The sequence below is a fragment of the Channa argus genome, chromosome 3 (genome assembly GCF_033026475.1).
Source record: "Channa argus isolate prfri chromosome 3, Channa argus male v1.0, whole genome shotgun sequence".
In the NCBI taxonomy this organism is placed as follows: Eukaryota; Metazoa; Chordata; class Actinopteri; order Anabantiformes; family Channidae; genus Channa; species Channa argus.
Window position 1 is genome coordinate 27,017,920 of NC_090199.1, and position 26,774 is coordinate 27,044,693.

Below are 26,774 nucleotides of genomic sequence, written 5' to 3' on the forward strand. Positions count from 1 at the left end.
AAACCAAAATATTTGCAACTTCAACAATTTTCTGAGAGGAGGGTTTCATTTTCTTGCAACAGTGTCGATATTTTTGGCCATGTCTGTATGCCACAACATACTAAGGGAGTTCTGAAGGCAAAAGCGGTTCCAAGCCGATACTACCATGGTTTACCTAATCAAGTATCTGGTGAATCTATTTTAAGCTGCTTGGATCCTCTTGGATTTTTATGTTGTGGTTGATTATATCTGTTAGTATTTGTAGTTAGATCTGGGTTATATAAAGAGAGTTCTTTACGACTCTGGCTTTACATTTTGGGTTGTTACTATGCTGCAGATTTAATCTAAAGCTCATCAAACTGCTAAATGTAGGAACTTCACCAGCTAGCTTACGTTGATTATACATGCTGTTGGATGAACCAATAGATTCCTATAGCTCTTCAGGAAAACATTTAGCAGAAAGTCAGATTGTGATCTAGTTTCTTAGGGCAGGAGCAGACAGGTTAAAAAACCTTGTTTTTGTAGGTTTTGTGTTCTAAACACCAAGAGTTGAGTCAGTTTTTCCAAGTAAAAAAAGACCTTTCACACACAGAAAGTGGGCGTAATCTTTAGGAATCCAGACAAGTGTGATCCAGACAAGATTAATTAGTTCTTACCTTAAAGAAGCTACTGCTCCTGTCCAAAAGGGCCCTGGGGGAATCTCTAGGTGGTGAGCTGGAGGCCATGTTGTCTTCTTCCCTGCAGGACTGGATCTCGCTTACGTCTGGGTGTGTGTTTACATCTGGGACAGTGTCTGCAGGGGCTGAAGCTCTGTTGGTCAAAAACACACTTTAGCTGTGGTGCAACCAGAGGAAATTCCTGCTTTGGCCACAGCCAGTATGATGGAGGTGCTAGTCTGCTGGAATAATTTAATTATGACTGTCTCTCTTTATCCTCTCCCTCCTCTTTACTTGCTCTTGATACATCCCCCCTTCATTTTACTTCCCCCCCCCCCCCCCTACTCCTCCTCATCCCTTCTTCTCATATAATTGCCTCAATCCCTTTTTATCTCCTTCCAAAGCTCATCTTATTTCTGGCTGAACTGCTGTCCTCTCATTACCTGTCTCTCCTTCTTCCCACTCCCTCTCTTTCCTATATTTTGTTCCCATGTCATTTTCCATCCTGGGATGTATTGGTTCCAGCACAGCTGCCTTTCTCCCCACCAATTGCAGTTTTGAGCGACTAGGCTTCAGCAAGACAACCCTATTTCGAGCCTTTGCCACATGTTAAACTATGACATAGTGAGATTCTAGTGGTGCAATGGACAATCAGATATTGTCTGAAATTAGAAAAGCCCACAGTAAACTGCCACATTTTATTTATTTTGTTGTCCTCTCTCCTTAATCAGATTCTGCTTTTCCATCATGTTCTCTATTGTGTTTGATCCGTCCCCCCACCCTGCTCTCCCTCTGTCTCACCCTCTCTCCAGCCAGGCTGAAACTATTAGACCAGCCCTTCCCTTCCTGGCATAAGTTCACAGTCCTTGCAAACTGCTGAGATGCTCGGTTCGTTTCACTGTCCACACATGCATTTTTATCTCACACAGGAAGGAAGCCATAACCCCCAACCCCCCCACCATCTAGGGCCACGGGGCTGGGAAGAAAAGAGCACAGACAAACTCAGGATAGAGTTTGTCTATTTGAGTGTCAGGTTGGGACAGAAGGCTTCAGACAAGCAAATGTAAAATCAAACATTTCTAAAAGGGTGTTTTATGCTCATTTATACATGGAAACATATGTAAAACGCTCCACTCCACACGTTTGCTGTTTGTTATGTCTGCCAAGCTGAACAACTGTGAAATTTCCCCAATTTGGCAACTATTTTTATCTCCTAGAGTAGAAACACATGTCAGAAATGTGTTAACTGTGGAGCAGAAGAAATTGACGTGCTGCCACAAAGCAGAAATCAAATTAAAATGAAGCAAGTGTAAGGTATTTTGGGCCACTTAAAATAATGTTTTTTTTCCTCAGGATTTTCATAAATCTCTTCAGTTTTGCAGCTGCGATCATTAGCAGAGAAACCTTTAGGAAAAAAATATGCTTTTGGGGCCTCGGTTTCCTCATCAGCTACCAATGTTTGGGCGGAATATTTCTAAAAAACGTACAAACTTACAACTTTTCTGCGATAATTTTTAAGTTACTCCCTCCAAAAAATACCTCATTAAATTACTTTTGTTGTCACCATAGCAAAGATTGATTTGTCATTGCGCTCACACCATAATGATAAGCAGTAAGCTGAGAAATCTGATTTCCCCGAGTACCCAAATTACTTAAGTGTCTGTAAACACAGTCATGAAAAGCTCCTGGCTATAAACCCCAACAAAAATAAGCCCCATGCAGTCGGGGAGGATGGGTGTAGCGCTTCAATGGCTAAGACAGGATTTTAGCAGCTACAACAACCTACAAAGAACTAGCAGGGTCATTACACTGCATTACCACTCACTGCCCCCACCCCAAAGGAGTTGGGCACCCTGTGGCGTCGGTGCCCTGTGATTCTCTGTCACTCTTCATTTTTCTCTCGCCAGGCAATGTCTTAATGACCATCTCATGCCTCATACCCTGACCCCCCCCCCCTTAGCTCCATGCCAATGTGGAGAGAAACACATTCTAATCTACAGCAGAGAAATAGGCCTGTGATCCACAGTGTGTGTATGGCCTACTTCCAGTAGCTTGTTCTTTTCTAACACGTGGATGTGCTTTTATGAACCTTTTGCTCTCGCTCCCTTTTATGTCTGTGCTTTTTAATCAAAGTGCATTTCTCATTACAGCTTTGCGTGTCTGTGTGTAACTTGTATCAACGATGTATCCACACAAAAGCCTGGTGAAATAACATATCTGATCACTGGAGGGCCCCCTAAAGCCCATGTTGGAGTGCATGGTGGGAAATCAGCTTGGCCTGCCAGCGTGGCATATTTTATGATAAGATGAACATCAGAAAGTGTGTGATTACTGGCTGAATGGTTGGTGATCTTAATAGATCAACTGTTTGCATACATGAACTGATCAGAAAGGAGTTTTTCCAATGAAAAAAAGGGGAGGACTGAAAGTTCTATATTTTAATGCCAAAAATAATACTTTCAATGCAACTTCGAAGTTGATAAAACACTCGGTGAACCTTCGATATCTATTTCTATATTTCTGTCATTTTATTGTTTATATTTATTACATTTCTGTTTTATCTTTATCTGGATTTGAACAATACCTTAATGAAAACCACATTCACCCGATTGTCACACACTTTATAAATTCAGCCACTTGTAACACACTTTCCGTAATGTGTGACGTTTGCTTTAAGCTCAGGACCATGAGGTGAGCTCCATATCACAACTGGTCCAGGTCTGGATATTATGAAAACTTTAACTGCACTTTTTTAAACGATGTAGTTGGTGTATCGGAATTAGGCTAGGCATGATTAGTGCATCAATTAAATGCTTAACATAAAATGAAAATAACTATTTTGGTTTGATTAACGGTTAAAATTTCCAAATTCAGTATCTTCTTGTTTGGAAATTATTCAAATACATTTGTCACTCTGGGCTTCAGGACATTAACTCTGTAATCACACTAGCAGATTAAATGTTGGACCAAGCTAAATGTGGGTTTCAATGCCGCACTGTGGAGCTGGGGATGGAAAAGGGCTGTTGGGCGTTCAGTGTCTTGCCCAGAGACACTTAGCCTTGACTGGGGATCGACTGACCTTGTGGTCCGTGGACGACTGCCTTACCACCTGAGCTACGGATTTCTTCTGCAGGTTTAAAATTAGGTGTTTATCATCAGTTCATCCTGAGGAAGAATGAATGTTTGCAGATGCTTTCACCAAGTTTAATACTATTGGCAATCCAACAGTTTTCAAGATATTTAAATTCGAACTTGCTGCTGATGCTAGGTAAAAGTTTGCAGGATCACCAAAGTAAAGTTGATGCATAGCAGAGATATTTATGGAGCAAAATGACTGACTGACTGCCTGAGAGCCTCACTAGGACTGTGACTAAAAAGGAAAATGCTTACAATATTAAAATGAGAAAAATTAAATGGTCCTACTACTGACATAAATTTAGTGCCATAAAGTCAGTGAAGTCAATTAAATGCTGACTTTGCTACTAATCCGGTGACTCTTATATAGACTTGAGCCAGTGTCTTAGAAGAACTGAGAATTCGCCACCATGGTTTCATTTCCACAAAGACAAAAAAAGTGAGACAAACAAACAAAAAGAGAGTCTGGGGGAAAATTACTAGGTGGAATTTCCAAATTAGGTACCACTGAGGAGTTAATGCTAGCAACAATTCTTTGGATCGTTCTGCACTGAACCTCTGCCCTAACCATGAACCTCAGAACCTTAAAGATCAGAGAGCATGCTGGGTACTGTAGAAAGGGCAGCTCTTCATCACAGCTTTAGTTGGCAAAACCCACCTGGAGATTAAAAACACTGGAATCACATTTCAACTGCATCTTGCCAAGTCAGTGCACCAGGACCACTGTGTGCGTCTCTACATGTATATGTGTTTGTGCATGGGAGTGTGTGTTAAATCCTCGGTTGCAAGTAAACAAAGACCCATCTGAGTGTGTACCCCTCCCTCACAGAAGCACAGTAAAGCCAGCTGGCACTGCGGCACAGAGCAGCTCTGTTCTTTAGGTAAACACACACACACATGCACATTTCGGCCTCTTCATAAATATTTAAAAAAAAATAAATAAACTACTGTGAGTGGGGCAGAGGCATAGTAAAACATGCAAACACTAATTATTAATCTGTTCTTAAGTCTGTAAAAGAGAAACCGGCACAGTATGAGGCCCTTCCACACTCGGAGACCTCATTGTGTTTTACATGATGATAATTAAATAAGAACGGCAGCATGAATTCATTAAGCTATGTGGTGGTTCCATTAAGTGGGCCCCTAATTTTCTCCCCATGGGGTTCATGTTATATGTGAGGCTGTGGTGTCCTATATTTGTGCTAATGAATAGCTTCAGTGTTTTATGGACCTAGTAATGGAAAATTTGTAAACAAATACATATGATTTTATGTGGCACTACTTCAGTGTCCTTCTCATCTTTGATACAGTGACAACGAATAAAAAAAATCTTAACTTGAGAAGTGATTGTTCGACCAAGATCTTTTAAAGAGGCCTGAACAAAAATATTTGTGACCTTTGGCAGTGACGATGAATAAGTGGATTGTAGCAAATTTCCAGACAGACTGCTGTTCTGTCTGGAGCTGTCGGAGGAAACACAAAGGAAGTGCCATAGATGGTTGAGCTAAGGACTACGAGACCAGCTCTAGTCAGCCTGGCGATGATGTGAACACAGCTGATAATAAAAAAAAAAAGAAAATTATACACATAAGGATCACAATTGAATGTTTCGTAATACTTTATCATTTCTCAGAAATACCACTGGGTTTAATTGAATGTTTATGTGCAAGATTTTGTGGTCAGCAGTGGTTAATTCTGTGCTATGTGTAAACCCCCAGTAACTAAAGAGATGTTATTTTCTGCTGCTTTGAAAATCAGATTTGATAGATAATTGTAGTGTGTTCCTTGTACCTTAACACTTCCAAAAACCACATATCAGTTACTACTAGGTAAAGCTATTATGACAACAGATAATGGTTTTGGTGTCAATTCTCCTCTAGAGTAATGTTACTCTTATGTTTGGAGTTCATTTTATTGACTCCTCAGTCACTTGCTTTTAGATAAAAAGTTACACTCCATGTTCTAATCAAATCTTTAACACAGTATTAAAATGATCATTCCTTTATTTCTCCAACAAACTTAACTGATATTTGTTTAAACAGTCGAGATAACATGGAGCGCTGCTTCATGTGTCAGCTGTAGCATCCAGTGAAGAGTGTTGTTAGACTAACAAAGCTTCATGCTGCTGCCTGAGCAACAGAGCATGAGGAGTGGGGAGCAGACAGCTGCACAAACCCACTGCAGATAAGAAGTCCCACACATGGGTCATGGTATTGCCCTGAGACAAAACAGATGATGCTGTAGTTGTGTGTATATGCACAGGAAACTCTTTTGAACAGATGGAAACAGAGTGCACCATATTTGAAATCTAGGCTGTTTGCTTGAAAAAGCAAAGCAATTGTTTAAAAAAAAAAAAAAAATTAAAAAAAAAAAAGGGCCAACTAGAGTGTTAAAAGATCGTCAGCTTCCTAAATCCACGTGTGTGTATGAGGCTGCAGAGCAGAATATGGGTCAGTGGTTCTTGCTGAGTTAAGCTGAACCAGCTGACTTGGCCCATGTTGTGTTGGTTAGAGAGAATTGCTTTCACTTTTTCCATGCAATGTGTACGGACCTTCTGTCAGTCAAACACAGACTGGACCAACAGTCTAATCTCTAATCACAGCTTTGGAGGTCTCACATAAGCAACGTGCAAAAGCTCAGGACCTGACTGGACCGAATCGTGTTCAGAAATTGTGTCGGGCACGAGAACCACCCAGCCATGACTTTCCACACAAAATCTAAGCCAAGAAAATCCTGAGCGGCTTTCTCTGGGCTACTCCCTTTTAAATTAGTCCCATATACACTGGATCAGGCCAAGGCTTGAGGTGAAGGAATGAGAGGAGATGCAGCAGATAGAGAAGGTGCTTCCAAATGAACACTGAATACTGTAATTGTCATGATTACACTTGTTTGTTTGTCATGCAAAAGGAAAGACAAGCGGAGTAAACATACTTCGGAAAGTGTATACAGTGGCTCAGGCTGTCCCCGGAAAACCATTAAGTCCAATTGTCTGTCGGATGACCCCTTAATCAACTAACATTCTCCAGGCCAACTTTTTTTTTTTTTTTTTTTTTTTTTTTTTGGGGGGGGGGGGTAAATTAGTGTGTGTTAGCCCAGACTAACAACAGGAACCAGTTAGATGCTGCCAAAAGGTGAAGAGGGATAATTATCCCTCAAAGAAAGATTTATAAATAAAGGGAAATGATAAACCCATTCAGTCAATATCTAAAACACTTCGGAACCCAAGGTTGCCCAGAATCTTAAAATGTATTTTGAGGCTGTCTGGCAGTGCTAGCACACGGGCTTAAAACAACTCTGTAACGACAACATGTGCTGGTGGTCACCTGATTAGAGAAGCTGTATCCTAAAGGTAACGTGGCCGATCAGTTCTGAAGCCTGTAACACTGTTCTTACTGTCACAGTACATAAACATATACTGTTACACTCATGTCGTCTGCCACACTTATGATCAGTATGGAGCCTGCATGTGCAAGGATGACAGTCGAGCTTCCAAGAAGTGTATGAGTTTAAATTTCGAATGGTCCACTTTCATTTCGGGACAGCTTAAAATTGTATTTCAGAAGGGGACAGAAAAGTGGAGCTCTGCATTTAGGGAAAAACAATAAATCTAATGATATTAATTTAATATTGCTTTTTTTTTTTTTTCCCCCATTAAATGGAACCAGTTTATACCCCTGTACTGCCATGCTCCTTTTTGTACAAAAGATGTAAAAAAAAAGCAAATGTGTTATTTTGTATGACAATAAAATATAATACAGCAAAAAATGAGTAATGCAGTCTATTCAGACTGAGGAAGGACTTACGGTATAATATGTGATTTCAGGTTGGACCTGAAAATAAAGTTACCGCATGGAAAACAGGTATTTCTAAGGCGGAAAACTGAATATTTTACAAGGAACTACAGCTTATTTTTATGCAAGGCCCTGCAACTGAACCTCAACCCGCAGCAACAACAATGCCACCCTGTCTAAATAAACTAGGCTATGGTGAGATGGATGTGTGGTTTGGGTGACTACAGTGCTTCTTCATAGCTCATGAGCACAGCTGATGCTCAATTCAGTAAAGAGGTTCAACATCCCCCCCCCAGAGTTTATTGTTGCACCAGAAACCATCTGACCGCGGAGACAACGAAGACGTGACCTTAAAGCTACAGGAATCACAAACATCAGCAAAAGCTCTTTGGAGCAGTAACATCTTGGAAAGATGGGAAATCTAATTGTCACTTTAAGGTCACTCAAGAGCAAAAAATATCACTTCATTAACTTATTTTTCCATTTAAATACCTTTGTGCTGATTCATTCCGCCCACAGTGAGTAACTAAAAGCTCTGTGCCAAAACCCCTTGAATTCGCGGTGAAGTTAATCTCTTAAACTGATTCCAAAGAAGCCTAAATGAGAACAAAACATCAGCAAACAGCTTATTTACATAAATCTGAGCTGAGCTCCACTTAAGTCTGATGTAAGAGGAGTCAGGTTCAGACAAGTTTCTTATGGACAGACGTTGCTTCTCAGAATAGTAAAAGTTAAGAGGAACCCGTCATTGTGAAATCAAAACTGCAGAACCTGAAATAAGCCAGTACCAGTTACTTTTGCACATTATTCGTAAACCAGCACTGAAGTCAAACATTTATAGTCTTTGCAACATGGTGCTCATCTTCCCACAAAACCTAATTGTTTTTTTTTTTGTTTTTTTCCTGGTACCTTGCCTACTTGTCGTGGACAGCTGACTCCCAAAGGTTTTCATATTCTTCACATTCTGTGCAATGGTTAAATTAGGTTACTACAGTTATTAAGTTTGTCTTTTCAACAAACACCTCCATGCAAGTGAGAATGATGCAGCATGAAGATGGCAGTTTGGACGACTTCATATGACCGTGTGAATGTTATTTATGGCAAAAAAAATGCACATTAACTAAGTAGAAATTCTTTTTTCTTCCTTTCCGCTTTTCCCATGAGTTCAGGGTCGCAACAGCGGATCACTGTCCGCATGTTGATTTGGCACAGATCTTATGCCACATGCCCTTCCTGACACACCCCTCCCCAATTACTACCGGGCTTGGACCGGCACTGCACAGCTGGGGAGGGGACTGGGCTGTTGGGGTTACAGTGTCTTGCCGAGATACACTTCCGACATACAGCCGGGACCAGGGATCGAACCACTGACCCTGTGGACGACGGCCTTTACCAACTGAGCTACAGCTGCCCCGTTAATAACAGGAAAAAAATATGGCACATCAGCTAAAGGAGGGTCCAGAGCAGAGTAAAATGGGTCATGCCCGCCTGCATACACAAATTATTCTTCATACACTCTTGGAACTTTCCCGTACGAGTCCACTACCCACTTTGATCCCACTATTAAAAGCTAAAAAGTGATAGTGTTGTAACAGGGGGTGAAAAGGCAGCTTGAGCACCACCTCCACTTCAGCAAGCCCATGTGTACGGATGCAGATAAGAGAGGTCAACACTTCCACTTCCAAAAACCACCAGAGAAGACAAACAGGCCGCAGACACAGCGTCCTCCGTCCATGGAGGAGGACTTCGTGAAGCTCTCAGTTTCTCCAGGAGGAGAATTCAAACCCAAACCCACAGGCCACGTTTCACAGTGGGCATCTTCGTATTCAGCTCTGCGGAGCTTTACACGGTGCCTTTGGTTTAACGTTGTGGATTGTGTTTCAGTCACTTGAAGTGTTAAAAGTTGCAGAATGACCACACACACTTTTTTTATTTTTCAGACCCAGTGACCCCCCCCCCTCCTCCCCCCCTCACGGAAACAACACCAGATCTTTGCAGAAAGCCTTCATCAGAGCAGGCGTCAGCGGCTCGAAAAACACTCATTTTCTGCCATGAGAGGCGGAAAAACTACTGGTTACAGCCACAAATTATGGTATGACAACAAGTCTGGACTTGACTCACCTTAAAATCGGTTCCTCCAACGCCACGAACTCGCTCGGACTTTGGTTCGGCTCCATGGGCAAAAAAACAAAACAAACTCCTGCAGCTGCGTCACTTCGTTCGGTTCGGTTTTTTAGGTGCCACCAAGCGGCCTCACTGCCCCCAGTCCTCGCTGTGTTACATGGTTTTACGAGCAGACAGAGACAGACACTGGGATTTTGGAGCAGGGGGGGGGGGGGGGGGGCGGGGGCGGTGAGAGACACGCAGATGTACCCACGGAGAGGAGGAGGCGGGGGAACCAATATGGCGCCCGGGTCTGATTGGCTGAAGCGCTGGTGACTTTGATATTAAAAATAAAAACTGTCACATTTTTATTCGCTCTTGTGAGTCAACAACAAAAAAGAAAATGCAATTTTGTTAAGAAAAATATAAATATAGCCCTTTCAGGGGAATATATTGATTATATGTTACTTAAGAGTTGAAGCATTTCTTTAGGTTAATGCATTTGATAATTGCACCTACGTTTGTTCTCTGTAATTCATTTAACAAGTACACTGTTCTCCATATAACGGTTTCCCACTTTAATTTTCCCACTCCCACATATAATCAAGGATGCATGTGCATCATGGAGTTAGAAAACACATCCCCACAATAATGTGATTGTGGGCGTTAGTAAAATAAAGAGAGAGAGTTTGTGGAGTGTGTGTGTGTGTGTGTGTGTGTGTGTAAAAAGAAAGTCCAAGATGAGGATCACGACGCGGTGTGTGGTGCATAATGTACATTTCACTGTACCCTTAGTCCAGGAAAGTCTGGACACTGAAAATGGGGTCAGAGTGTGTGGTTAACCAGGGTCTTAAAGCGTGTGGAGGAGGTACATGGTACAGTGTGGCAGCTGATACAATACAGCAGGTGTAGTGAAGAGAGCAGGATGGTTAAACAGCCATATTTATGTTGATGATTTATAACTAATAAGTAACTAGTTAGTCATCTTTATTGATTAATCGAAGGCCAAAGGTCGAGGTAACTGTTACCTCCCATCTGTCCAATCTTGTAAACACAATATCACAGGGATGCCTCACAGGAATTTATTCCCACTTGGACTCAAGGATAAAGTCCTTGGGCTTTTGGTGCCCTCTTGGTACTTCACATCCCTCCATTCTAAACACAGTTCCACAGATTGTTTTTCGTATGTGTTACAATTGTCCACTTGGGCTCATGGGCAACGTTACCTCCCATCTGTCCTATTTTTATGAATATCATATCATGTAATGCCTTGGTGAAATGTCTTTAGATTTGGCACAAGCACCCACCAGAACCTGATGATGATTTGATTCTGGTGGTAATAGGTCAGAGTCTGTGTAAACTCACAATGTAGTAATAATTCACTTGCTAGTTGCTGTACAAGCACTTCCGGTATACATGTATACATATATCTGTACTTACTGTATGTGTGTAAAATAAATAAATATGTATAGTGGTTTTACTAGTGGGCATTCTTGGTCTATATTTATTATCCACTGTTACTATGGGCGTAAGGGTATGGCAGAAAATAGTTTGAGTGGTGATGGTGAAATATATTTGTGTTTTACTAATGACATGGGCCTAGTTTGAGAGTATGTTGAAGATTCTACATCTAGCTACCATCACACAATTGTTGTTGTTTTAATCGTAATTCAGGTGAAAAAAACGTTGCATGTCTATTTTCAAACAATTTCAACAATTTCAGTGGCCTAAGAACAGTGGGTCTTGCCCAACCTCTTCGCCATGATTTCTGGTTGATTTGCAATGCATTTCCTTAACCTTTGTGCTTTTACGTTTGTGTGTGTGTGTTTGGATTTGCATGTGTTTCTTTAATGTTTGAATTATTGTGTCTATATACAGTAGTACAATTAGCAAAGTGAACAAAAATTATGACTTGTCTTTCTTAACTGTAAGAGTATTTAAATTACGAAGCCATTGGTCCAGCACACAGCTCATAAAGACGGGGGAGAACAATATGTGTATGTAAATCAATTTATTGCAAGAAGACCACTGGGAACAAGGCTCACGTCTGCATCTCTCTCTGACTCGGAGCTCGGTTCAGAGGTCCTCATCAACAAAAAGGAGGATTTACAAACAATTCAAAAGACATGAGCATAAAACGACGTTAATTACCTGAAAGCTAACTGTTGTAGGCCTACATTCTAAATACTGTATATATCTCGAATATAATCATCAGACGTTTTCCCAACAGCTGTTTTTATAGTAGCATATTTCTCTGATATGTACAGCCTAATCAAGACAGTGCCTTTTTGATCTTGGAAATGCATTAAAATTACACACATAATAATCAGAATTATGAAAGAGGCATGCAAACCGACCAGTATTTGTCTCTAAGTAGCCTACCTGAAAAGATACTTTCCGCTGTGTGTGTAAAGGAACAGCCATCTTAAAGGGCGTCAAACAGCTCTACAGTGATCTCTTGTGGCTGCAGGATGTGCATCGATAGGTAGAGAACCAGCAATGCAAAGAAAACCACATAAAAATACATATTTTTCACATTTTGTTTAAACACATGCTGATACAGAGTGGCAATACGGGTGAATACTGTTGACAAAAGTGTTTTTTTGTTGTTGTTGTTGTTGTTGTTGTTGCTGGCTCAAATACAGGCAGGACATTGGCCACAAGCTCTGGTTTTGAAGCCTCGAATCCACAGGGTGGCACCAGAGTATAAGCACTGTGTTGAAGGAACATGTTGTGAAAAGTTGGTCATGTGCCATTAATCTGAAAAGTGAATCTTTTATATCACTAATCTAACATGCGAAGGGGGATTAGCCTTCAAACCACGTTAGCACCGGTGACAAAAAAAAAGCATTTTCAGTCGATCTCACCACAACACCGTATATCTCCAAATCAAGCCAACCCTGTACCATTGTGTGTCTACCCATATCCAAATGTTGCGACGTATGCTTCAAACTATACGAAACTAATAAATTATAAAGTTCTATGTTTTCAAATATAAACAACATCAAGTCAGTTTCCAGTACTTAGATTATATATTAGGTACAGTACATAGTACAGCTCTGTCAACACACAGCAGCCAGCATGAATACACTGTACATGACCCAAAGGGCTGAAACTGGAGGTTAGACATGATCTCTGAATAAATTAATTCATAAATAAATCATGATTATGTCTTTCCAGTAACAGTGGCATCCTTGGCTCACCTCGAGATTCTCACACACACAGACATACACACACATAAACACACTGCATTCAAGCCGACTCTTAAGTCCAAACCTACAACTCTATATCCTATTCTAAAAGTACTTTTGGCTTTAAGATGTAACAACATTATATTCAACTCAGAAACTAAAAGCTATTTCTTTAATGTGCCACCAGAGGTCTACAGACTAGAGGGAACTTTAATTTCAGTAGTTGCATGTTTAGAGTACCTGTAGACACTTTGCAATGCTAAGATTATCTCTAACCAATAAAGTGACAGTGCTGGATGTCAGTTCCAGTGAGATCCCTTTCTTATATGGGTTTATTAAAGAACAATAAAACCCACAACTATTTGGATATGACTGCAGAGAGACGAAAACAAACAAGATTCAATATCTAGAGTCTCTCTGTCAGTACAAAGCTAGATTTGCCTTGTAGCTAATAACGCATGCTATGGTGACTGGTACTGAGAATGAGAGAGACGTGTGGGTGTGTTCTGAGTGTGTGTTACTGGCAGACAAAATCATTAACGTAAAACACACAATGTGGCCACTGTCAGCTTTACAAGACTGATTCAGTTGTGCACATATTAGCTAATATTAGTACTTTTATAATCTTTAAATATATACAAAGAAAGTCAGTCTTTACTTAAAAATACCTTAATCGCGTGTTTCTATTTTAAACTTGTACAAAGAGTAACAAACAATCCAGCAGAAAATCGCTGTTGGAGCAGGATTTCTCTCTCAGTCAGTCTGGTATAGTAGCAGCTTCTTCACCAACATTACCCTAACTGTTGGTGTTAATACAGTTAAGTTCATTTCAGCCAACCTTTTGGTTCATTGGACGATTGGAAGCAATCTCTGCTGCTAGGACTTTCTCTCTGCGCCTCCCATCCGGTCCTCAAAAACCCCACAACCTCGGGTGTCCTTCCTTGAGTGTACTGCACCAAAGATAAACCATGTAGAGATCTAATTTTCTAGTTGAGAAAATAAAAGGTAGGAATTGGTTCTGAGGCGCGGAGAAACTGGAAGCCAGGTGTGAGGAATCCTCCATTAGCCAGAGGAAGAAAGTTAAAGAAGGAGAAGATGAGGAGGGAGATCAGTGGATGTCTCGACACATAGGAAAGTTGACAAAGATGAAGACGTTGAACTCAATCAGAATGGAAAAGCACAGAAAGACAGCATACATGACGAGGCAGACCAAACCGAGTCGTCGATCCAGAGTCCATTTATTTAAATGGACACCTAGAACCTGCAGACAGAGAGAAAGTTATAGTAGAAACAAAAAATATAGGAGATTAGCATTGTAGCTTTGTTTTATCTGGACTTTCTTCACTTTTACACTTTGGTATAATAAGGAAATTGGTGGCCTCAACAATGTCAGGGTGGACAAGGGTTTGCATGGCCACTGTAAGAAGTGTGCAGCTACACAGCCCCATGCGATAGACTATGTGCACAGGTGGTAGAAGTACACAAATCCAATGCTCAAGAAAAAGTATTGGCCTAAGAAAAAGTACCAATGCAAATCTTTTACTCATATAAAGGTATGACGCAGATAATCTATATTTTACTTAAAGTACAAAAGTAAAAGTTCTCCACTAACAAAACAATGTATAATAATATAATGATACTTCTCCAAATGGATCTCAGTGCAACTTTTCGCTGCATCATTCTATACTCCTCGATCATCTTTAGAAGAACTTTGGTGTTTCTGGACTGGCCTTTTCCTGGCTAAAATCCTACTTATCTCCAGGAACACAACGTGCTTCCTACAATAATGTCAAGCAACTTCCCGCTCCTATATTCTGTTAAAACTGACATGATTGGTTTCTATATAATTCTCCTAGTTGTAGTAAGTTATTCTAAGGTATCTCTAAGTTACGAATGGGTTTGTTGGCGAGACTATAAATATGAATACTATTAAACTAAAGCAGACAAAAAAATGCTCCATGCAGGATACGCCACAAAATGAAAACTGGTATCCTCACTTCCTAGACGTTTACAGATAGTTGTTAAAAGAAGAGGGGACGCTACACAATGGTAAACATCGCTATGTTCCAGCTTTTTATGAGATGTGTTGCTGCCATCAAATTCAAAATGAGCTAATATTTTCCATGAAATAGTAAAGTGTCTCGATTTCCATATCTGATATGTGGTTTATGTTTTTTTTTAAAATATGGGTGGGTGAGATTTGCAAATCATTGTATTCTTTTTTCTTTACATATTACACATCATCCCAACTTTATTGTACAATGACGAAAAATTTGGGCCTGTGAAATAACAACTATTGTTGTAAAAACTCTACATTTAAATAATAATCACTGTTATGTCAGCTGGGTGAACTACATTTCCTCATATCATTTATCCGATTTCTCTGGTAAAGTGCTTGTCTACTGTATAGCAGTATATGACCAATATGAAAATCTCTACCAGCTATACACAATTCTATTTCTATGTTTGGATTCAAAGAGAGATGTGTCACAGAGATATGTTTTAGCCCCGAGAGTCACCGGTATGGCCCCAATCAGTAAAGATTAGATATCTGGTACTTACTGTGAAGAATACTGATGCTAATAAGAGTCCCACTGAGAATATAAGTCCTCTGCTGCTAAGATGGATCTGAGGGAAGAGACACAGTGTGATTTTTGGATATATACATATATAATATTTATCACATAGTTTGTATAGCTTCTTTATACAAATGATACAATGTCTATAATATATAGGCACCTTAAGGCCCTAATAATCTTAAAATGCAGGTTTCTACAATAAAAGGCTGTTGCTCTGTGCTCATTCACACAGGGTTCCAGCCTGTATTTATATGGCCAAGCTATTGACTTTCATTGACCACTGTTTCTGTCCCTCCTTAACGCATTGCTGTCCAGATCTGGTAAAAGTGCAGCAGAATCTCCTCTGGCTGAAGGGCATACTCACAATTGAGCCATAGTCAATGCAGAGTGTTTGTAGTGCCCAGGGCAGGCCCAGGCCCACCAGGATGTCAAACACATTACTGCCTATGGAGTTGGAAATGGCCATGTCTCCCAGACCTGCAGCAAGGAGAGCAACACTTTCAATGTCTAAATGCTGTAAACAACCAATCCTCCTATCAACAGTGTTTCACAAACATTGTCATTGTCATCGTCCCGTGTCTTCTTGTAGCAAAGTGTGTGTGTGTGTGTGTGTGTACCTTGTCGTGCCACTATAACACTAGCCATGCAGTCTGGCACGCTGGTGCCTGCTGCTAGGAAGGTTATGCCCATGATGACATCGGGGATGCCGAGAGTAAATCCAATCACAGTCACCTGAGACCAAACAGATCTCATCTCAATACACTGTCAATGCAGCAGCCCCCTAAATCAAATAAAGTCCCACCACTGAACCAAGTTCCCGGCTGGAATTCAATTTCACAAGTATAACATTGTTTTATGTGCCCTCAATGTACAAAATGCTGTATCATCACCATCATTCATGACTCCCTCTCAGTTTTATAGAGGGACATTTCAAACGAGGAAATACTTCACTGAAACTTCACTGATACTCCTTTTTCAGCATGTCATACAAGTACAACTTCGTAGTAAAGGGCTGTACATAATTATAGGGGTAGGACGATAAAACAAGTGTTATTAATATTTTCATTAAGCCCAGGTCTTAAAAAAAGTGCAAGTTTGCCATAATGCAAGTAGTTTTTTGTCTAATAGCCGATACTGTATATTGTTATAAATTAGGTATTAGCTAAATCTGAGGAGAACAATAAGCCCCCAACACAAATAAAGCATATCTTACCTCTGCATATTTCAAGGCCAAATGCACCATTATTACCCATGGTGCAAATTAAATCCATTTTTATAACTTGGCTATTTGATTTTTTTTATTTCCACTATATCACAAAGTATATCTAGAAGAAGAGAACCTCCCCCAATAACCCCCTCACTCATCCTCCAGTCCTTGTATTGATTTGTATCCTAAAACTAGCAATAAAAGCTCTAAACGTTACTGTCTCTCAATTTGGAGGAGGAGCTGTTATCAGCTTTCTGGATGTGACTAAGTGGACTGACCATCCAGACCATGATGTACGAGAGGCCAGCAATCCAGATGGTGGCTATAAAGAAGGTGACCATGAACCATCTCTCCCAGCGCCGCTTGGCACAGTTGGGCACGGTGAAGAACAGGAGCAGGGACAGCGGCCACATGGTCACCCACTTCAGCTTGTTACACACTCCAGCTGCATGCAGACAGAAAGAATGAGGATAACTGTGCTGATGATGGCTTTTAGTAACACCACAAACAACAAATATTGATCAGCAATGAGCATTTGGTTCTATAATGTTATCTGGTATGTACCTGGAACTTTAAACGGCACCAGGGGACCTTCATTATGATCTTCCCCCTCTCTTTCCCCATCGTTTTCGTTGTTCTCATTATCCTCATTTTCATTCTCTGTCTCGTTCCCAGACTCCAGTCGCTGAAGACGGCACCTCCCATTCAGACCCTGCTCGGTCCTGCCCATGCCATTCTCTAAACCCCGTCTCCCCTGAGCCCTGGCTGCCGAGTCTGAATCCCCATTGGTGATGCGATTGACTCGAGTCTCTGTAGTGTTGATTAGTCGTTGTCTCTGCAAGTGAATACAGAACACTATAATACACAACAATAAGACATCAATACAACATTTAGATGTTTTGTTTTGTTATTGCAACGGTACATTTTTTGAGTCCCAATTCTTTTTTTCATTTACACAATACAAATCTATAACAGTCCCTTATATTTATCTGAGACAGACGTTATTGTTCCTTGTGCTCCTTTTATCGCAAAAGCTCAAGTTTGGTTTAGATTAAGAGCCAGACTGCAGTCTGCAGCAGGCAGGTGTCTGAGAGAAAACGTTGGCTGTAATATCCAAAAAGAATATTAACATTCACTTCACTCTCTCTCTTCTGCTCAACCTAGACACTTATTGGGTTTTGTATTATTGCTAAAACTCTGTATTAGGCAGTGAAAGTAACTTTAGTTGACGGAACTATAAATTACCTCTAAAAACTTGCTATATAACCCATGTATAGTATAGTATATATGTACCTCATTGATTAGCATGCGCGAGGCCATGGTGAGGCGGGTTCTGGGGGAGAAATGACTAGTGATCATGATCCTCATGCCGGCCTCAGAGAAAGACAGTTGGTGGGGGTATGCAGATAGTAGCTCATCTACCATCAGCACAGACGGCTTACAGTGGAAGTTAGCTAGAAAGAAAACCAGACAGTTTTATCAACACATTCGTGGCTTTTTAAAGATTAGGATTTAGAACTCAAACTCATTTCACATCCATCATTTAGACCTGCTTATCCTGTTAAGGGACACAGGAGGATATTCCAGTAGTCAAAGTACTTTTTTGATTGTATAGACTGTGTAGAATCCTTATGATGAGCTAGCTGCTGATACAGGTAGTGCCATCATTTGTTTTGGTGTGTGAATTTGGTATGTAATGTACATTAATCTAAGCCAAAAAATTAACAATTATCAGTAACATGCCATGGTACTGTAGGCTAAAGAGAAATAAAGAAATAAAGTTATCTCTGAACCTACAGTAATGACTGTCATATAGAGCTTTTGTGAGGTAGAATAACAGTAATTAATTTATGGTAACAATAGATCATAGTGTAATATGCCAACACCAATATTAAATTGGAATACACATTAAAAAAAAAATATTTGTCTGGCTGTTCTGTGAACTTTCTAGCTGTGAGGCAGCAGCTCGAGCCAAGCAAAGCAAAGCCAACTTTATTTATAAAGCACTATAAAAGACAACAAACACTGACCAAAGTGCTTAACAATTATAATAACGATGCCAATGAAATACAACAAAATAGTAAAGTCACCTACTCAAACTGGGTCGAAAGCCAGGGAGAGAAAGTGAGTTTTCAGCTTCGATTTAAAAATAGACATTGAAGAGACCTGTCTAACTTTTGCTCCCGTGAGCTTCCGCCACGTCCGGGAGCAGCTGGTCAGCAGACCTGAGCGACCCGGTGGGGGAGTGCAGAAAGGTGGGGCGGAGCAAGACCATTTAAGGACTTAAAAACAAATAAAATCATTTGAAAATGAACTCTAAGATGGACAGGCAGCCAGTGCAGCGATGCTACAACCGGGGTGATGTGCTCTCTTTTCCGTGAGCCAGTTAACAACAGGCAGCTGCATTTTGTACCAGCTGAAGACGGGACAGGGACAATTGACAGACACCAAAATACAGAGAATTACACTAATCCAGCCGAGTTGTGACGAAAGCATGGATTACCGTCTCATAGTGCTTCATAGTGACAACTATGATTTAATTTTGCCATTGGTCTTAAATGAAAGAAGCTGGATTTCACCACTGCACTAACCTGCCCGTCCCAGCTAAAACCACTGTCCACCGTAACACTGAATGACAATTGTCAAAAGCAACACAAACAAAGTTTTCAGTGACTGGTGCCATCTTGGTCCGGTCACAGTGTTAACATTATGTGCACAGTTTTTCAACACTATACAGCAACTACAAACCCTGTTACGGTAAAATATGATATTAAAGTCCTGTCAGACCACACTGAAGTGTAGGACATCTCCTCCGTCGTCCAGGTCCAGGTACCAACTGGCTACTGCGATAGACTGGACCATTTGTGATGCCACAAATTGAACTAGATCCACCCAGGCAACCATCTGGTGGAACAACTGCCACCTGCCACCCTCCTCAGCACCACCCCAAGGAACAAGTTAGCAGGTCTGGTCCTCTCGGGGGCAGCAGTCACAGCATCCAAACAAGCTGACGGAGCAGGCTGTGCCAAAGTGGAGCATCACAGTAGCTAGCGCCATGTACTTTTCTCTTCTGTTAGATGCTGTTATGCAGCTATAATGCAGCTTAACTTTTGAGGGGAAGATAAAAACTGCAGACACTAGATAAATATGTGGAACTGCTGGGTGGTGGTGTTTTTGTTATCAGTCATATGGCCGGTAAGCCAAATTTAGGCTGGAAAATAAAACCATGACATGGCCAAACATATTTGCAAAATACCCAGGGCTTCCCTCAATGCTACACAAAGCACTAAAAGCAACTCCCTCCTTCTCAAGGACCTATTGATTGCCTCTATTGAAAGAGGCACATGCAGGTGCTCCAGGCTGGGCAGCCATTAAACTATGAGGATGCCTAACGATGCCTTTCTGTTGTGTCCTTGGTCTTAAGAACTGTGTTTAAACTGGGCAGCCACGGTGCCAATAATCACATCAGTGTACTATACTGCATATTTAGACTTTACTCTACAAACATCTAGAGCTTGATGCAAAAGCTTCTATATAAAGTGAGCACGGGCCATCTTGTCGAAAACAGTGCCCATCAGACGGCCTGGTGACACAGTAGCAGTGAGTATCAAGAACTTACTTGATAAATTTGTCCTTGACTATCTTGTCATGAAGAAGAATAAAAATAGATGAGGAGCGGTGCCCCAGCTACCTTTATGTAAATGTTAGTGCTAAATCCTGCAGAGCCCTGTTAGAGGACAAAGCCTGTGAGAAACAGAAGAGACTCTGATACCTTTCTTGAGCAGGACTGCAGTAGCGTCACATGTGATGTTGTCCTCCAGATCGGTGCTTCCTGTCAGTCCATTGGTCAGATTCACAGAGCTCTTCTTTCGACGGTCAAAGTAGCGATGCGCCCTGCCATTAAATCTGCCAATGACAAATTAATCAAGTGATTAGAAAAGAACAATATTTTATGAAATTAAATGAAAAACCAAGCAGATAACTTAAGCCATTAGGAGCCTTTGAGGTTGAGACTCACTTCATGATGAGGATATAGACTGCGTACATGAGAACCAGGACGAGAGATTCCCACCTGCACAAAGACACAAGTCAGTAATCCTGAAGAATCCTCCAGGAGTTAAAAAAGATGTATGCATCTCAGAAAAAAATATTACACACCAGCACACCTTCTCGTCATAGATGAACTAGAGAGGCAACACAAAGAAGACAGGATAAATTAAAAGAACAATGTGTAGTCAGCAATTTAGTGAAATTAATTCTGTATTCTGTTTCTATCCCACTAGAGGGCATGAACAGTCCAGAGCTTGGCCACACAGACAAAGGTCAAAAAAACGACCCTTTGGTTATTTCCAGTTAATATGGAGACAAAAAACATTACTGCACAGACATTTTTTCTTTTTAAACCTCGCAATCACATATCATGCTCCTCCTGTAACAGACTGCACATGGAATATGCAAATCCTGGTTTACACAGTAGCACAGTGTCACGTCACAGTGGTGTGATTTTGCCGCTGATGAGAAAACATTTCTGCTCCAACCATTCAGTGACATATTAATACACTGTACCTGCATATTAAAATAATTGATTATTTTTGGAGATGTTTTCCTATATAAGTGGCATTTTGCTTTAGTTGTTTGAGATAAGGCAAATTTTGGCTTTATTTATTTGTTACTTTCACCACACTATGCAATTGTTTTTTGTTTTTTCTTTAAGTTACCTAGTTGTTTTTATGATAATAAATGTCAAATCACCAAATTGTTTGAAAAAAAGCCATTTCATATAAAGAGTTCAGTTTGACTGTGGAATAGCGTCGGCACGATACAAATTTCCAAAATCTGTTTACAGAGTCAAGGAGCAGACAGCCACGTGTTAACCTTACAGAGTTGTAAGAGAGACAGAAAGGACGAAGAGAAGAGGAGGATGAAGAGGAGCTAGCAGAGGGGCAGGCTCAAGAGAAGAAGATTGCCAACTCTCCAAAAGTACTGAAGAGCAATGGGTTTGTGTTTATAATATTATTTTTATTGTATTGCTCTGCACAACATGAACAATACTAATGCAAAATTAAAATGCTTTACACAGATGCTTTGTGCTTCACATGTGGCAACATTGCTATATTTAGCCAACGTGGTCCACTTCAACATTAAAATAAAAATTTCATCTTTAAAGTCGGCTTGTGGTTTGTCTGTTCTGATCTTTATAGAAATGGCAGTGCAAGATGACAGATTCTGTGACAGAGGATCCACTCCCTACAGTACGGAGATGACATGAAAGGCTCATTTTAGGCTAAAGAAAATGCAACAATTCATATTTTAACATAACTATACACATAATTAGTACTACATTGCATTTATGTTAATGCACACTGCACTTTTAAGTTTGTGTCAGCACTGGTCTGTTTTGTCTGTTCATTCTACTCGAAGACGTCAGAGTTTTGAGAATAAGAAATTGCGCCCTTTCAATGTGAATAAAGTGAATACTTAAATACTGCTGAGACTTACAATGTATTATAGATGTGGGACACAGGTTTAGTCTCCTGTTATACTCCCTACATCAGACATATACATGTTTTACACAACTAAATATACACTCCTACAACAAGGACTGCTGAGATTTTAAAAACTGCTAACACCCACACTTATTTTGGATGTACAGTACCTGTATCTTTTTATTGACTGAACAATACTGCTGAGACCGAAAGTGCAAATAGGCTTTTAAAGTTAAAGCTGTGGTTTATAGTAGGTGACACAGTAAGTAGTTATGTTCATTTCTACAATCACCACACACTTGATCATGTGTCCTGTGCTGTTAGTCTACACTTCTTACCGCAATTAGGGCTATGATAGAAAATGTGTAATAAATGGAATCTCGGAGTAGAGCCCAGTGAGAAAGCTTCACTGCCTGCAAAGAAAAAAAGAAAACAGATAAGCACATATTCAGTATAAAAATAAGTTTGCAGCAATAGACATGCTTGAGTTTGTGCAGCAGCATGCTACAAAAACGCCTCTGATATCATTATCATACTGATGCAAACAGAGAAGCTCTTACAGTAAGTTGACCTCCTGAATCACAGTCAGTGATGAAGTCAAATCACAAGGTACCATCCTACATAGAGAAGGGGCCAGTGTGTTTATCACCTTTATGTAATCGGATACGTTGTAGGAGCCCACAATGCAGTGAGTAACACTCTCCCACACTGTATACATTAGTGGAGGTTCAAAAGTCACATCTTGAATGTGCCACTCCCAGCTGTGGAACGGCTCGCTGCTGTGAGGCAATTGGTAAGTCAGGGCATAACAGAGCTTTCAGTGTTTGTACTCTGCTTCAATGGATTTCAGAGCTATGCTTATAAACAGCCAACCAAAGGAAACACACAGTAGTGAGGTGCACCGCTGGTTTTGAAGTTGGTTCTACTGCACCCCCATCCTTCAAAGCCCTGTTTGCTGCTTGCGCTTCTCCCTCATTATCTCACCATGATTATGTAATGCACAATCTGGAATTGCATCACTGTTTGGAGTCCAGTGCATATATTTTTCAGAGCAGAGAGCTTATCCTTGTACTCCGCTCATCCCCATGTCCCTGGCAAGTCAGGAAGCATCAGAAAGAGCATGCACTGTGCTGTGTCCCATGCAACAAGCAACAGCCACTAAGCAAAGTAAAAGACTGATAAACACTATGTTTTGTGATCAAATTGATGTGATGTTGCACATGGTACTGATTAAATTAAGTACAGAGAAACACAAACATAATAATAACCCAATTCCAGATTTGCAAATCATTGTGGTCATTTGATTGTAAATAGTATATGTTGAAACTGAAGAAAAAGAAGATTTTTTTCTTTTTGTTTGTTTGAAAAAAGTTTTTTTTTAATGCTGGCAACGTATCTCAAAAAAGTTGTTTACCGCTGTGTTGCATCTCCTATTCTTTTTAAAAAGCTCTGTAAGGGTTTAGGAACTGAGAGGAAGTTTAAATTTTGCAAGCAAGTGTATTATTCCATTCTTGCTTGATATAGATTTCAGCTGCTCAACACTTTGGGGCCTCTTTTGTTGTATTGTTTTCCGGATAATGTTTTCAATAGGTAGCACGTCTGGATGCAGGCCGGTGAAATTAAACTCCATTTTATTTACATGACCCAACTTTTCTGGAAACAAAGTTTGTACCAAACAGAAAATGTTAGAGGTTTTTAAACATAAATGCATGACCACGACGAATTAAATGTAACCACTGTACACACAGGAAAACACAAGTGAAGAAGATAAGTGCAGTGGCAAATAATTCAGATATACATAAGAGCAGTGGTTCCCACAGTCCCATAGTGATGGGCTGAGGGTGCTGCAAGATTTATTCCACTCCATTTTCTTGTTTTTCTTTTTTACAGCAATTTAAACCACAACAAAACCATAAAATCCCTGCTAAATATGCATGTCAGAGCTAAGACTGGTGACATTATAGCTCATTTTAATTGTCATGGCAACAAAGCATGTTTTCAGGCTTCCGTAAACTTTGCTTTTTAGTCAAATCAAGTCAGTGATACAGTTCACTACAAGGACTTTTGAGGCCTGACTACATCTAGTATTACACAGCACTACTTACTTTATAAGTCCTGGTAGAGTACAAGCTGCTTATATGTGGTTATAAATTGCACAGTCTATGAAAATGTCACCTAATAACAATTAACATCTTTTTAAGCAAAAAAGAACAGAAAGATAAAACATTAGCATTAACAATAGAAAATGTTTAATATACAGACTGATGCCATTGTTACCCTGATATATAATGTTCAGTCATCATTAGGCCTATAAAAGCCATTACGTATTTTACAAACTGTACGCAAGGAACACATGAAGCCTTGCATTCATTCATCAACCAAGTGTATGCGTGTCCTGAATATAATATATTTATATATGCATGAGACCATTTCCCCACTTAGTGTTTTATGTGGCTAAATATTTAAAGGTGACATTAGGCCAGTTATTGTAATTCCTGAAAATGCGTCAGGCTTGACTTGCAGCGGAGTAATGCTGCTATGACATCATACCTGACCAGCGAAGAAGCCACACACCCCAATGATGCACAGGATGTTAAAGACAGCAGAGCCCACAATCGTCCCCACACCGACATCACCTTTGGTGATGAACACCCCTGGGAAGACAATAAGCCAGATCATAAACACACCTAAGTAGACTCTATGACTGTACTTAAATAGTGTTAGGTGATATCTGACATATGTAGCCTCAGCAGCTGCAGTGCTAACAAAAACATGACCACCTAGTAGTCTTGGAGGGTTCACTCTCACACACAAAGACACAAGTTTAAATATTTGTGCTTATGATTCACAATTATGCAACCTATAGTTCCAATGTTGTGGGTGATAAGAGTTCAAAAAGAGAAAAGAGAAAAAACACATGCTCTAGAGCTTATTACATAATATGACATTGATGTGAATAATGGGATTTTCTAATTTGACATCAATATTGTTTACTATATGTCTTTGGGATAAAAGCATTATTGCAAAGTATCAGTTAGAACAAGGGAAGGAAGGGATGCGTGACTACATCATACTGTACCAATGACGGACGTGAAGAGCTCAGGAGCAGAGCTGCCAGCGGCCATAAAGGTCGCACCTGCCACATCTTCACTGAGATTGAGACGCTGGGAGAAAACAGAAGGAAAAATAAATAAAAAGAATTGGAACTGTTCACCAGGAAATAGGTGCTGCAGTTAGAAAAGTTAAGGAAATCAGTTGCTGCCTGGCCTTTGACCCTTGGGCTTATCATAATTGGGTCCACTTTGTTCCTAGGAACATTCAAAGCTTAGTGGGTTCCTTGGACTGTGGGACGTTAATACCCAGGCGTGTACCTTTCTAAACTATGTCCAATGACTTCAATGTAATCTTCTAGATTCATCTAAGAAAAAATAAATCAAACAGAAATAACCTGAAGACAATTACGACAGCATAGGGTCTGAATAATTATGCAAACAGGAGACTTTAGTTTTTGATTTTTATTTAATTGAAAAACATTTTTAAATGTTAGCTCCTTATCATCATGTCACAATGTGTAGATTAATGCAATCGCAAGGGGACACAAGCCAGTGTCTTCCTGTGCTGATTCCAAGTCTGGATAAATGTAGAGGGTTGTGTCAGGAAGTAAAAAAAATGTGAATCATGACTTTCACACCGAAATTGACCCCCATACCGGATCGGTCGGGGCCCGGGTTAACAACGACCGCCACCGGTGCTGTTGACCTACACGGTACTGTGGGAAATTGGACTACTGTTGGTCGAAGAAGGAGAGGAGGAAGGTGTGTTCATAGGCAGAGAAAGAAGAGGAAAGCTAAGAATGTAGGACTGACAGTAGGGACTTTGAATGTTGGGACTATGACAGAGACGGCTAGAGAGTTGATTGATATGATGCAGAGAAGGAAGGTGGACATACTGTGTGTCCACGAGACCAGGTGGAAAGGTAGCAAGGCTGGAAGCTTAGGAGCAGGGTTCAAGTTGTTCTACCATGGGTCAGATAGGAAGAGAAATGGAGTAGGAGTTATACTGAAAGAGGAGTTTGTGAGGAACGTTCTAGAGGTGAAAAGAGTATCAGACAGGTTGATGAGCCTGAAGCTGGAAATTGAAGGCGTGATGTTCAATGTTGTTAGTGGTTATGCACCACAGGTAGGATGTGAGTTAGAAGAGAAGGAGAAATTCTGGAGTGAGTTAGATGAGAAAGTGGTGATTGATGCAGATTTCAATGGACATGTTGGTGAAGGGAACAGAGGTGATGAGAATGTGATGGGCAGGTTTGGTCTTCAGGACAGGAATGCAGAAGGACAGATGGTGGTAGACATTGCAAAGAGGATGGAAATGGCTGTAGTGAACACTGTCTTCCAGAAGAGGCAGGAACATAGGGTGACGTACAAGAGCGGAGGTAGAAACACTCAGGTGGACGACATCTTGTGTAGACGTTGTAATCTGAAAGAGATCAGTGACTGTAAAGCATTGGTAGGGGAGAGTTTAGCCAGACAGCACAGGATGGTGGTGTGTAAAATGATGCTGGTGGTGAGAAAGATGAAGAGGACTAAGGCAGAGCAGAGGACGAAGTGGTGGAAATTGAAAAAGGTAGAATGTTTTGTAGTTTTCAGG

The 26,774-nt window shown here is 40.5% G+C and overlaps 2 protein-coding genes across 5 annotated transcripts in view; both read right to left on the reverse strand.

The window, feature by feature from the left end:
- The window catches only part of LOC137123996 (ras and Rab interactor 2-like), a 35,315-nt gene extending 25,432 nt beyond the window's left edge, over positions 1-9,883 (reverse strand). For all 3 annotated transcript variants that reach the window (XM_067498543.1, XM_067498542.1, XM_067498544.1), the window contains exons 1-2: positions 9,683-9,883; positions 636-789 (exon numbers count right to left, since the gene is read on the reverse strand). In XM_067498543.1, coding sequence (XP_067354644.1) covers positions 636-789; positions 9,683-9,738 — 210 coding nt within the window. In that variant the 5' untranslated portion in view covers positions 9,739-9,883. The remainder of the gene's footprint in view (positions 1-635; positions 790-9,682) is intronic.
- A 1,775-nt stretch (positions 9,884-11,658) lies between these two features.
- The window catches only part of LOC137124007 (sodium/potassium/calcium exchanger 3-like), a 54,737-nt gene continuing 39,621 nt past the window's right edge, over positions 11,659-26,774 (reverse strand). For both annotated transcript variants that reach the window (XM_067498562.1, XM_067498561.1), the window contains 13 exons: positions 25,207-25,291; positions 24,678-24,781; positions 22,466-22,540; positions 20,800-20,825; positions 20,660-20,713; positions 20,414-20,547; positions 17,935-18,095; positions 17,206-17,476; positions 16,920-17,086; positions 16,052-16,166; positions 15,799-15,911; positions 15,418-15,483; positions 11,659-14,116 (listed from right to left, as the gene is read on the reverse strand). In XM_067498562.1, the coding sequence (XP_067354663.1) occupies positions 13,964-14,116; positions 15,418-15,483; positions 15,799-15,911; positions 16,052-16,166; positions 16,920-17,086; positions 17,206-17,476; positions 17,935-18,095; positions 20,414-20,547; positions 20,660-20,713; positions 20,800-20,825; positions 22,466-22,540; positions 24,678-24,781; positions 25,207-25,291 (1,524 nt within the window). In that variant the 3' untranslated portion in view covers positions 11,659-13,963. The remainder of the gene's footprint in view (positions 14,117-15,417; positions 15,484-15,798; positions 15,912-16,051; positions 16,167-16,919; positions 17,087-17,205; positions 17,477-17,934; positions 18,096-20,413; positions 20,548-20,659; positions 20,714-20,799; positions 20,826-22,465; positions 22,541-24,677; positions 24,782-25,206; positions 25,292-26,774) is intronic.